Here is a 12,315-nt window from a genome sequence, read left to right on the forward strand (position 1 = left end):
GAGGCGGGTGGATCACGAGGTCAAGAGATCGAGACCATCTTGGTCAACATGGTGAAACCCCGTCTCTACTAATACAAAAAAAATTAGCTGGGCACGGTGGCGCGTGCCTGTAATCCCAGCTACTCAGGAGGCTGAGGCAGGAGAATTGCCTGAACCCAGGAGGCGGAGATTGCGGTGAGCCGAGATCGCGCCATTGCGCTCCAGCCTGGGTATCAAGAGCGAAACTCCGTCTCAAAAAAAAAAAAAAAAAAGAAGAAAGCATCATCAAAACATGGGTCCCAAGTACAGTCATCCCTTAGTATACAGAGGGATTGGTTCAGGACCCCCAAGTATACCCAATTCTCTGCATACTCAAGTTCCACAGTTGACCCCGTAGAAACAGTATACAGCCCTCTATACACATGGGCTTCACATCCTGCAAATACTCTATTTTTGATCTGTATTGTTGAAAAAAATCTGCATGTAAGTAGATGCGCTCCATCAAATCCAAGTTGTTCAAAGGTCAACCACAATGTTAAACAGTTAGAAATTAATGCCAGTGTAATACGTCCAGAACTACATCTTTGTCATTGATTAGCTTCCTTGTGAAATCTCTTCTGTACGATGGTGAATATATGTTGCTGCAAGAGGAAAGATGAACATGCTCAAGATTGTTCACTTCTACCACCTGCACTTCATTTTATAGTACATGCACAACAACTTCAAAACCCTGCATGTAAGAATTCTCAGCATCACGGCCTATGCACACAAGTACCCCCAGCCTGACTAAAGTACAACAGAGGCTAGGGAACTGCCAACTTTTCCCAATTTGAGTAAAAAAAACTGTTAATAAACAGTTAAAATGTTTGAGTTCTCCCACACTGATTGTTTTCTAAAAGTTTTGGTGCTTAAAACCACCTGGCTGGTAATGAATGAACCAAGAAAAAATAGATATCAATGGAAATGACTGGGAAATGTGGATCACAGTTCAGTGGACTGTGATTTTCATATATGCGTGTGTAGTTGAAATATTGCTAATAGTACTGTACTCTAAGGTAGTCATAATTTCTGATAGTAAAATTCATGGCTGAATTAAATACATAAATATTTCACACTTGTAAAAGGAGAGCCAGGACTCCAGGTGCCCTGTCACCTACCTGCATGTGTGTAAAACCTGTGGTTGTGGAGCAATGATGTTTTCAAATGGTAAGATTTCTGTTGGCCGGGCGCGGTGGCTCACGCCTGTAACCTCAGCACTTCAGGAGGCCGAGGCAGGCAGATCACTTGAGGTCAGGAGTTTGAGGACAGCCTGGCCAAGACAGCGAAAGCTCGTGCCTACCAACAATACAAAAATCAGCTGTGCATGTTGGTGTGCACCTGTAGTCTCAGCTATCTGGGAGGCTGAGGCAGGAGAATCTCTTGAGCCCGGGAGGCAGAGGTTGCAGTGAGCTGAGATCGTGCCACTGTACTTCCGCCTGGGCAACAAAGTGAGACTCTGATTTCTGTTATTGTTGACATAGTTTTTTAAAAAAATTGTTTTGCTTAGCTTTTATTATTTTTTAAATGATAGCACACCTACAGCATGGGCACATGCAAAATCAGTAAATTGTACTTTTTGTGCTTATACCCAAGGGAACTTGATCTGCTTGCTCTTATTAGGCCAGTTTTTTTCAGCATTTAAAAAATAGACTCTTTTCGAAATGAAACTCTTGAAATTGCTGCTGAATGTTTCTGCATTCTGAGTCAACATATTCTAATTGGAAGTAAAAGGCCTCATAATGCCACAGCTCTTAGACTGGGCCTCTGCAGACTCTCCGAACAACGAGCAGAACAATCAATAGTGCAGTTGTGTTTTACTCAGCAACTTCCTGTTTTCCCTTTTATCTATTGATTTATAATTCTCTATCTTAAAAGGCCAAACTACCTTCTAAAAACATACAAAGCTCAATAAATCGTCTTTGCTCATACTACATTTTTAGAGCCCTGGGCCAGAAATGAAGGCATCTTCTAATCTTCCCTCTGAGATTACCTGTACTTTTTCCATCTTACACAGCCCTAGGGATCTTTTGTCAACATAACGTGTCAGGAGATGCTTAAAGGAAACATCTTGTCATAGGTCCAAGATTGTCAAACTCGGTTTTATGATGACATCATTTTCTCATGACTTCATTCCTGGTTCTACTTTATGTCCTCTTGGTTTACTGCCTGATGACCATTATTTCCATTCTTCCTAGTCATGTATATATTCCTCTTCCTGGAACCCTTGTGCCCACATTGTAGCCATCAGAGTAATACTGCACACACATTTTACATACCCAAGGGACCACGTGTTAGTAAGTGTTAGCGAGACATTTGAGATAGGGTGGAGAGGATGAAGCATTCTCGATTGAATAGCACAATATCACTTTACTTTTATTTTTCTGAAACATGAAAACTGAGGCTTGAAAGAAAACACTGAAATTTGTTTTTCCCCTTACAGAAATCTAATCTAAAGAAACAGTCAACAAGGAAAACACTTACATCAAAATGGATAATCTACTGTTTTAATGTAAAAAAAAGTTTGCTTTCATTTCTGAAAGGTAATTTCCCTGAAGATAGACTTCTGTGATTGAAGTTTTTTCTTTTGACAGTTTAAAGATATCATTCCTCTTTTTTTCTGGCTTCTAGTGAGTCATCATTATTACCACTGTTCCATAGGAGGTACTCTGTCTTTCTTCTTTGTTTTAAAGAGTTTATCTTCATCTTTGTTTTTATTAGCACCTGGTCTATGGTATGGTTCTGTTTGTACTTACTCTTCTTGGATTTGCTACGTTTCTTAAATATGTTGGTTGATATCTATCATCAGTTTTGGTAAATTCTCAGCCATCTCTTCAAATATCTTCAATCTCTTCAAATATTGCTTCTGATCCATCTTTTTCCGGTACTCCAATTACATGTTAGACCATTCAACTGTGTCCCTCAGATCTTACATTTTGTTCTGTTCTTTCCATTTTTTCTCACTATGCTTCTGTTTGTAAATTTTCTATTAGCCTGTTTTGAATTCCCTAATCCTCTTTTGCTGTGACCAACCTCTGTTAAACCCATCCGAAGGGTTTCTTATTTCAGATATTTTATTTTGTAGTTGTGGAATATCCATTTGATTCTTATTTATAGAGTCCAATTTGCTATTGAAATTATCTACCTTTTTACCCATTTGTCTTTTTCCCCTTTAGTTTTTATTTTAACATTTATAATGGTCATTTAAAGTCCTTGACTATAGATATCAACACCTACGGTCCCATTCTAATTCTATTCCCTTTCATATGCCAGAAAAGATGACCACATGTTGTACAAATCCAGCAACATCTTTTCTCTCCATCCACTGTGCCTGGCCAAAGTCCTATTTTAAAAGGTAAACACCAAGGTCCAACATTAAGGTCGAAGAAAAGAGAACTAGAGTCAGTACACTGTAGTCACATGAAGTGAGAAAACCAGTCAGTAATTTAGTAAAAAAGACCAAAGTGCCAATCTGCTTGGGAATCCCATAGAAACCCCAGAGTTCTGGAGCACAGCCTGCAGGTCCCTTTGAGGTCCTCCTTGGATAGCAGTTTGTGGCTCTTTGGTTCATAGGAAACTACAAGCAGCCGTATGCGTTATGTGGTAATAACCCATCTTCTTCTCAAGAAAACTCGGAGATGCATTTATTTTCTCCATTATGTTGAAGCTATCATTACTACCATTATTTCTGTATATTTAAGAATGTTGACAACAGCAAAATTCCAAAAAGCACTGGTGAGCAAAGGCTATTAGAAGTCACTGAAGGGCCTCCTCAGGTTTCTCCAGACTGCAGCCCTCCAGATTCTAGCTGCCTTTCTGCCTGCAGGTTCACTAGAGCCTATGAAAATGCCTGGTGGGTGCTATATTCACTCATTACTGCATTTCTGTGATGTGTATGGCAACCCATAAACCAGCTTACCTGGCATGCCATTTTACTTGCTCCCCAGCATAATTCCTACTAGCACCCCCTTTCACACTCCAAAGCATCCTAGCTTGGACAAGATTAGATGGTTTCTTCTAGCTGCAGGCATAGCTTGTGCTCAGCAAACACCGAGAGAAGAAAGCCTGTCTCCAGCAGTTGATTCTCCTTAAAGCTCACCATGTTTAGTAGGTCTAACTGGGGTCTCTGGAGTGCATGGAAGAGAAAGAGCAGCCTGGTGATCGGGACAGTGCCTGGAGGATGAGGTTTCTGGAGGTGAATGGGAATGGGGCAGGCAGAGGAGTGGGCATCCTGAACTGAGGGAGCAGCATGAGAACAGCGGGGACTCTGGGACGCGCAGGGTGCTTGAGAAATGCAGTGGTGACCCTGCAGGATGAGGGAAAGCCAAGCTTGGGAGATAGGACAGCACTTGACTACAGGGGGCTTCCAAGAACTGTGTGAATGGTGTGGCCTTCAACCTGCAGGCAGAGAGGAAACCTAGGAGGATAAACGGGTTATCAGGCCAGACAGGGAAACACGAGGAAACATTCACAGATGTAAAATGCATCTTAATCCTTTCAAACGATAAAAGCAAATCTGGAAACTCAAACTTGTCTGCCATTTTGAAGTTTCAGTTTTATCTCTCCCTAAGGATGCAACGAAGGGACAAAGGAGTCATGCTTTATGCAGAGGCTGGCAACCTTGTCCTGTGTAGTAGGTGTTTTAGGCTCTGTGGGTCCTACAGTGTCTGTTACAGTGGCTCAATTCTGCCAAAGCAGCCACAGACACTACACAAATGGATAAGTATGACTGTGTCCCAACAAAACTTTATTTCTAAAAGCAGGGGGAAGACTGGGTTTGGCTTGCAGGCTGCAGTCTGCCCACCCCAGCTCTCCCGCAGGAGGCCTCCCTGGTAAGGATTCCCTCTATGTAAACTGAAGTACTCTCATTGGGAGTGTTTGCTTTTGAGGCAAAGCTCTTGAAGGTGGGTCACAAAGATGCTAGTGATGGAAGGTGTGTGGTTAGGTTGGCAGTGGAATTCCTGGGGAGCTGAAGGCCAATCATAGCAGCCCACTGCAGCCTGCGATAGGGACCGGACCCCACTGGAGTGACCAACCTGGGAAGACAAGACAAGGCCCGCGTGGCCAGGAGTTACCTCGGCTTGCTCGGCTGCGTGTACGGATGCCCAGCGCAGGGGTGGCATCCTCCACGGAGGGGGATGAGGTTTTCAGCACAGCTTTCATGTTCTCGTGCTCAGCCGCATCCTCTGCATAGCTTAGACCCTGCGGCTGGCTCGGGGTTGCCGGAGAACTGCTGGAGAACTTGCCGGACTGCAAAACCAAGGGGCAGTTAGCAGGTGAGGGAGACTCCCCAAAAAGCCAACTCAAGCTTCTAAAACCCGTGGTTAAGGCAAACCTCCTCTCCTCTGTCTCATTTGTTTTGTTTGCAGCACATTCATTATGGAAGTCACTGAGGCTGTTAACTAACGACAAAACATCTGTGCCTACAGGAAGATCTAATATGAGACAGAAAAGCCTCTGGCCCAGAAGGACCACCACCCACTCATCCATTGTAGCGGGTCTCTCTCAGATCCCCTCAAAGGTTGGCTGCCAGGAGCGACTGGTATTGGCTCTGGGAAGAGCTAAAGCCAAATGTGTTTCTAACACCAAAGCCCTGATATGAGAATTGAAATGAAATATCCTTGTTAACCAAGCATACTGAGCTTCATTTTTTTACTTAGTGTCAGGAAGCAGTTACATTTTTCTCAAGTATCACTGATGATGGTAGAATTACAGAAGTGGGATTCAATCACAGAAGCCCAGCATGTTGAGTTGGGAAGAATTCTTCTAGACCTAGTCCCATCTTGCTTTTATGAAAAAGGAAATTGAGGCCCTCCAAGAATATGTGGCTTGTCAAGGGCCCCAAAAGAATTAGTGTCAGGGCCCAGAACAGAACAAGACACAGGAATTCACGCTGATTTTCTCTAACTGAACAAAAAGTCAGGACATATATATTTTAAAAGAAGTATGCTGGAATGCCATATGTACACAGTGCCAAACATCTGGATGAAGAACTAAAAGTCAGATGAACAGTTGCAAAGAACAGCTCCATAGATTGCTGGCTTCCTTTTTCACTGGTGTCTCAGCCACAGCAACAGGGTTGGGGACACATCTGTGGCTTGTAGCATCTACATGGCTCTCTCCTCATTTTCCAGGGCCAATTAGCACCCCCTTGGTCTCTGGTTCTCGCTCCTGCATCCAGGGTGTGGGGAGGAGCCCCTGCCATCCAACACTGCATGCACATTGGCCCATGGGAGCCATTAAGACCAGCAGAGGAAATGGGCACACATCAGAGGCTGCCTACTGGCTAGGGACAGAGGCTCTGGCCTGGCCCTTGGCCACGGCCCCACTTCCTCTTTGATTTGAAGACTGTTTATGTGGTTATTCCAGAATCCAGTTCTCATATTTAAGTTGCCAAAGGAAAATTCCTTGTCCACTTTTCCAGCAGCAGGGAGAGACCTGCTAAACCTGCCACTTGTGACATGGTTACTGATTAGCCAGGCTCAGGGACAGCTTGGAAAATGCATTTAACCCTTCGGTCCCTGGCACACGTGGCATGATGAGAGCCCTGCCGGATGGTTAGTGATCACACAAAAACCAACCAGAAAATGTCCATGCATCGTTTAAAGCACTGAACAGTGCTAACACTTCATGCTGATTATGTTAGGTTAGACCAGAGCATACACGAGGCAGTCAATGTGGCATTCTTCATGTTCATAAACGGTCATACCTCAACTTCCTCCTCGTCATCAGTCTACCCGACAGGACAGGACAGGACAGGACAGGACGGGACGGAAAAGACAGAAGGGATTCTTAGAAGGCACAGAAGTCAGCAAAGAGATCATCTCAATGTCACATAAAATTCCAAGTAAATAAATTGGTCACCACAACCAGGACACATCCTCTTGGGAGCCGCCAGTCCCCACCCTCTTGTCCTCATCTGGACACTCCTTGCATGAACTTCAAGACCACCCGTGACCAGAGTCAGGAATGACTCACAGGGCCCCGGACCAATTTTACGGGGCTGGCCCTGAGGTTAACAGTCAGCTTACCCAATTCCCTGACCACCACAGACCTCACTCGCAGTTCTGCATCCTGCTGGGAGTGCCCTGCTCTGTGTCTCATATGGCTTGGGCGGCCACATCCTTAGTCACCAAGGCCTCTCTAAGTGTACTGGCTTCCATTTGCTTGGCTCTGCCCGTCAGCCGCCGGCCCTCCCATCCCACCCAGTGCGCAGGATCCCTCCCTGCCCAGGTCCCAGTTCTGGGCTACCGCCATTCCTTCCACATGCAGGCCAGCCAGGACAAACAGGACAACTGCTTCCGCAACCTGTTCACATCTCTCTCTCCTCAGGAGTATGACATTAACTTTTGTTTCAACATCTCACCTGTTTCGCATGGTGGCCACCTGAACTGACTCTCTGTGCTTTTAATTACTTTAGCACTAGATACACGTCTTTAAGTGACTTTAAACAAAATATCCCTTTTCTAAAATAAATTAGAGTGAAAAGTCATGTCAATCTCTTGATTGTAAATTAAACACATCTTTAATTTAGGAGTGTCCATGAGGTTACAGGGCCAGGCCAGCAAATCATATTAAAGTGTTTTGGGAATTGACTACACTTTTGGAAGTTAAAATGACAATCTGCTTCCAGTTCATCACATTCCACACTGCCTCACCCAAATGGCATTGTGACAAGAGACAGCAGTCCTGTTCCATTACTCTCTTCTTTAAAAAAAGAACAACATACAGTTTATTTATATAACCTGTACGGTTGAGATTTTTTTCCAGCAATTCACTCATGTTTAAGGTGCTACATATATAAAATCTTGGCCCTCTCAACATCCCTAATTAAAAATCATTCTTTTTCTAGAGGAGAGGAAGCTGGGGTTGAGCGAGGCTAAGGGTATCACCCAGGATTACCACTGCCCTCCAACGTGGGAGCCCTGGGGGACCAGCCTGGGTTCTCGCAGCCCACATCAGGAGTGTGATGACCACAGAAAGGCTGTAGCTGCCTCATGTTGCCTTGTCTGTGTTACCATTTGCTCTAGGAACAGCTTTGTACACAGGATGAGGAATTAGTTGCTCACTGATCCTAGCCTGGGAGGACCCCTGGATGATGAGAAAGAAAGCCTTCTGAACACCCAGAAACAGTGGGAGAAGAAGAAGGATAGGCACTCAGGAGCTGGTGCTGGGGTCTGGAGATTTTACCCTCATACCTCTTATCTCTAAATGCTACCACTTGCATCCTCATTTTATTCAGCAGGTACGTTCAAGGTGACTTACTATAAACAGTTTTCTCTAAAATTTCTTCTAGCTCCAACGTTCAGGAGGTCCATGATTCTAAGTCTGTTGTCTAGTTTTGTTTTCGGTGGTTTAAGTTGTGTATATGTTATTTTTTAACCAGCTTGTGATGTCCTTGGGATATAAGCTTGTCTTTCTTTATACTCACATCTTCCTTGGTGCCTGGGGCACTGCTGGGCACACAATGAGCCCTTAATAGAGAGCTGGAAAAATCCAAGGCTGTATATTTCTCCTTAAGGGACAATATCCTAATCTTCCAGCAGAGGGCAATCTTTCCACATAAATGATGCCACCTTGGCCATTAAAAACATGGACTAGACTGAGAATGAAGCCTGACCAAGCCTGTACTATCCAGATTTTAATGGGAATTTAAATATTTTTGAATCAAACTTTAGAAACATTCACCTCTGTTTATGATTTGGAAAGTCAAATGTTTTCAGAGAAAGACAGAATTTAAAAATTAGACGGATCTATAAAAAAATCTCAAGAATTTAGCAAGAAATTTTGATGTGTCCACACAACTACAACCATATTGGGCTTGTATTTTTCACCTTCCAATGTGTCTTATAGTCACAAAAATAAGCAATCTCTTTTTTAGGCTTTCCAAAAATAATACGGTGAATAAAATATGGGCCACAGCTTGCCTAACCTGCTTCCTGAGTTGCTGTCCTCCAAGAGGCTAAGGATCCTACTGAACTCAAATTTCAGGAGAGGAGACAGAAGACTCTTGGCTGATGGCACTGGAATTCAGAACTGCTTAGGTGCGGGGTAGAGCTGTAGGAAGGGCTCCTTCTGCAGAAAAGTGACCTGAGCCCTTCCTAAAGGTTCAGAAAATTCCAAGAAAACGAGGAGCTTACACAAAGGTGGATGTTAAGAGAAATGATTAGCCCAAGTTTCTTAAAATTACAACAAAATTGGTAATTTAATGCATCTGGCTTTCCTTGTAAAGTCATACCCTCAGGAATGTGGACTTCTAGAGAGCAGTAACCAAGTGTCCTCTTTGGCCCACTACATACATACATATCTGTGCACATAGGGCAGCCTCAAAAAGGTCTTCCTAATTGGTTTTCTTCCCCCCAACAAAAAATCTGCCTGACTAGGGTTCAGCTGAAGCATGTAACTGTCCAGATGATGACACGCCCTGTGGCTTAATCCTTTTCTCATTCCATTCCCTCTGGCAGCATTATATACTGCCAGAAGTCAGTGTGCTACTCAAATGCATGTACAGATGGGAGAAATCCATGGGCACCAATCCAAACCATGAAAAAAAATCATAGAGTCCTTCAACAGGTTCCAAATATGACCTGTCAATATCAAATAAGATGACTTTATTATCATTGAGTCTGTTCGAGAAAGAATAAATAGTGATTAAAGGAGGATTCCCAGAAAATTGCAGCCTTTTGCCTGGAACTGACCTTACAGTAACAGATGAGGTAAGTGAGATACCAGCCTGCATTTTATGTGCCATAAACGCACATTAAGAAAAAGGAAACTGCACTATGTATCTCTGTTGGTCTCTGGCATCTTCATGCATCCCTTCACCCTCCACGTTATTGAGCATCTGTTATCTGAATATCCACTGCCCCCCAAGACCTGGGCGGGCTTGGGGCTGAGACAGGAGAGATGGGGAAAGAGCCCCAAAGCAGGGGAGACATGTAAGTGTGCAGGGGCTCCCCAAGGTGCTCTAGGGAAACTCTTACTGGATTCATTGTCCTCTGGGATCTCTTTCCACCCTGATGTCCTGTGATTCAACGGACAGCCAAGAAGCCATTAGATTATATCTTTGAGCAATCACATCAGTTTATTCAGATGCCCAAAATGGGTGGTCCATGTGTCAACTGGCTGGGTATACAGAACCATTATGATGACTAAAACACTGAATCAATTCCCCAACCAGTACATTTGTCTTTCTATGATAAGTGGCATTACCTTTTACATTTTTCTTGTCTTCTCCCAACTTTACCCACATCACAGAGGACAAAAATAGAATCAAACATTGAATGTCATTAGCCACATGCAACACACCAAAATGGCTTCCATGTTTCTCTTCTAGCCATACGTTCTTAACTTTACATCACCTAGGTCCTTGTTTGTTACATAGCAGATTTTCACAGAAATGTTGGAGGAGTACTTTAAGAGCACTTTTTTAAAAAGGGAATTTTTTTCAATAGTCAAAAAAAAAAAAAAAAAAAAAAAACCACACACACAGCTTCCTAACTGTGGGGAGGATTTCTGATTGATCTTACTTTAAAAATGAATGACATAGGAGAGGGACTGTGTGAAACTTACATCGGTGATCATCTTCCCTCTGGTCTTATTTCTCTCTCTGTGGTTGGCCCGTTTCTGTTTCTGCTGCAAAACCCTCTCCCTGGTTGTGCGATACTCTAGTGCAAATTCACTAATGATCCTGCAGAATTTGTTTATGTTCACTTCCCGAATTGCGTAAGGTGGATGACCCATAAAGAGTAAAAAGGAGTGGAATCTGCAAGGGAAAAACAGTAATGGCAATGACTTCAGTTTTATGGAACAAAAATTACTTGTTCAAAATCTCTCAGTAAGGAACCAATGTCAGAACTTAAAATAAATAATAATAATAAGAAGAAATCCATAAGCCACACTTTCAGTAAGAAGACACTGTCCTTCATTCCTGGGGCTTTGAATTTAAAGAGTCTTCTCAAGTGAAAATGCAAACAGAGGTTCAACTCACTTTCCCACTGATGGAGGTAATATCTAGGAGGTAGGACTTCAGCAGATTACTTTTTCACTTTGCTTATCTATGTTTTAACATTTTTCTAAAATGTATATGTAAAACTTTTGTAAGAAAAATGTCAAAGTAGTATTTTAGAAAAGTATTGCACCATTTTTAGATTATATGAGAATTGAATAGGAATAAAGAAATATGGCTTAGAAATTTTTTTGAATGAATACTTAAAATAGACATGAACATATTATGAATAACATGTTAATCTATAGTTTGTAAATAGATGCTGTTTTCTGAGTAAATATTTTGAAACATTTTCTTGCAATATTACATATAATCTTTAATTAGGAAACACCAAATAAGGAGAAAATAAATTTATTTTACCTATTTAATTTGTAAATAAAAATTATTAGACATTAGTTAAAATGTTGTAAAAGAAATTACATGAGCAAGAAAGCACCCAATTTTTAGTTATCAGGAAATGAGAAAGAACACACAGTGGGAGACAGAGGGAAATCTTTACATGGAACAAACAACATTATGTAAATGTACCACTATTTATGGACAAAAAAAAATTTTATTGCTCTACTTGTATAGTTTGAATATGGATTTTAAAAAAATAAAGGACACTAGCTTACTCTTTTTGAGAACAATAATGAAGTAAACATAAATTTGTATTTAAAGTAACAGGGCCTAAGCAATGCTAACCAAAACTACCTAACTCTTAGAAGAAAACAACCTAGAAATCTTCATGACTTTGAATTAACGTCTTTAGATGTGATACCCAAAGCATAAGCGACCAAAGTAGATAAACTGGACTATATTAAAATTAAAAATCTTTGGCTTCAAAGGACATTATCAAGACCAAAAAGACAATGCAAGAGATGGGAGAAAATATTTGCAAGTCCTGTGTCTAATAAGGGATCTGCGTCAGAATATATAAAGGAATCTTACAACTCAACACTAAAAGACAAATAAAAAATGGACAAAGGATTTGAATAGACGTTTCTCCTAAAAAGACATGCATATGGCCAAGAGATACATGAGAAGATGCTCAACATCATTAAGGAATGCAAATTAGAACCACAGGGAGACACCACACACACCCACCAGGATGGCCGTAATAAAAGAGACAGGCAAGAATGAATGTTGGTGAGAATGTGGAAAAATTGAACCTTTGCTACAGTGCTGGTGGGAACATAAAATGGTTTAGCAGCCATAGAAAACGATCTGGCAGTTCCTCAAAAAGATAAATGCAGAGTTATTATATAACTTAGCAATTTTTCTGCTTTGCATAAAAGAAATGAAAATATCTG

At 41.9% G+C, this 12,315-nt stretch overlaps 1 protein-coding gene across 8 annotated transcripts in view; it reads right to left on the minus strand.

Annotated features, from left to right (window-relative positions):
* Positions 1-12,315, minus strand: part of FHOD3 (formin homology 2 domain containing 3) — a 496,822-nt gene that overhangs the window by 9,818 nt on the left and 474,689 nt on the right. For 5 of the 8 annotated variants that reach the window (XM_064379250.1, XM_064379258.1, XM_064379257.1 and 2 more), the window contains 3 exons: positions 10,588-10,780; positions 6,725-6,748; positions 5,091-5,265 (listed from right to left, as the gene is read on the minus strand). In XM_064379250.1, coding sequence (XP_064235320.1) covers positions 5,091-5,265; positions 6,725-6,748; positions 10,588-10,780 — 392 coding nt within the window. The remainder of the gene's footprint in view (positions 1-5,090; positions 5,266-6,724; positions 6,749-10,587; positions 10,781-12,315) is intronic. The other 3 variants (XM_064379256.1, XM_064379255.1, XM_064379252.1) reach the window with 1 other exon arrangement.

The sequence above is a fragment of the Aotus nancymaae genome, unplaced genomic scaffold (assembly GCF_030222135.1).
Source record: "Aotus nancymaae isolate 86718 unplaced genomic scaffold, 86718_ANA_hifiasm-v0.15.2.pri h1tg000020l, whole genome shotgun sequence".
NCBI classification, from domain to species: domain Eukaryota; kingdom Metazoa; phylum Chordata; class Mammalia; order Primates; family Aotidae; genus Aotus; species Aotus nancymaae.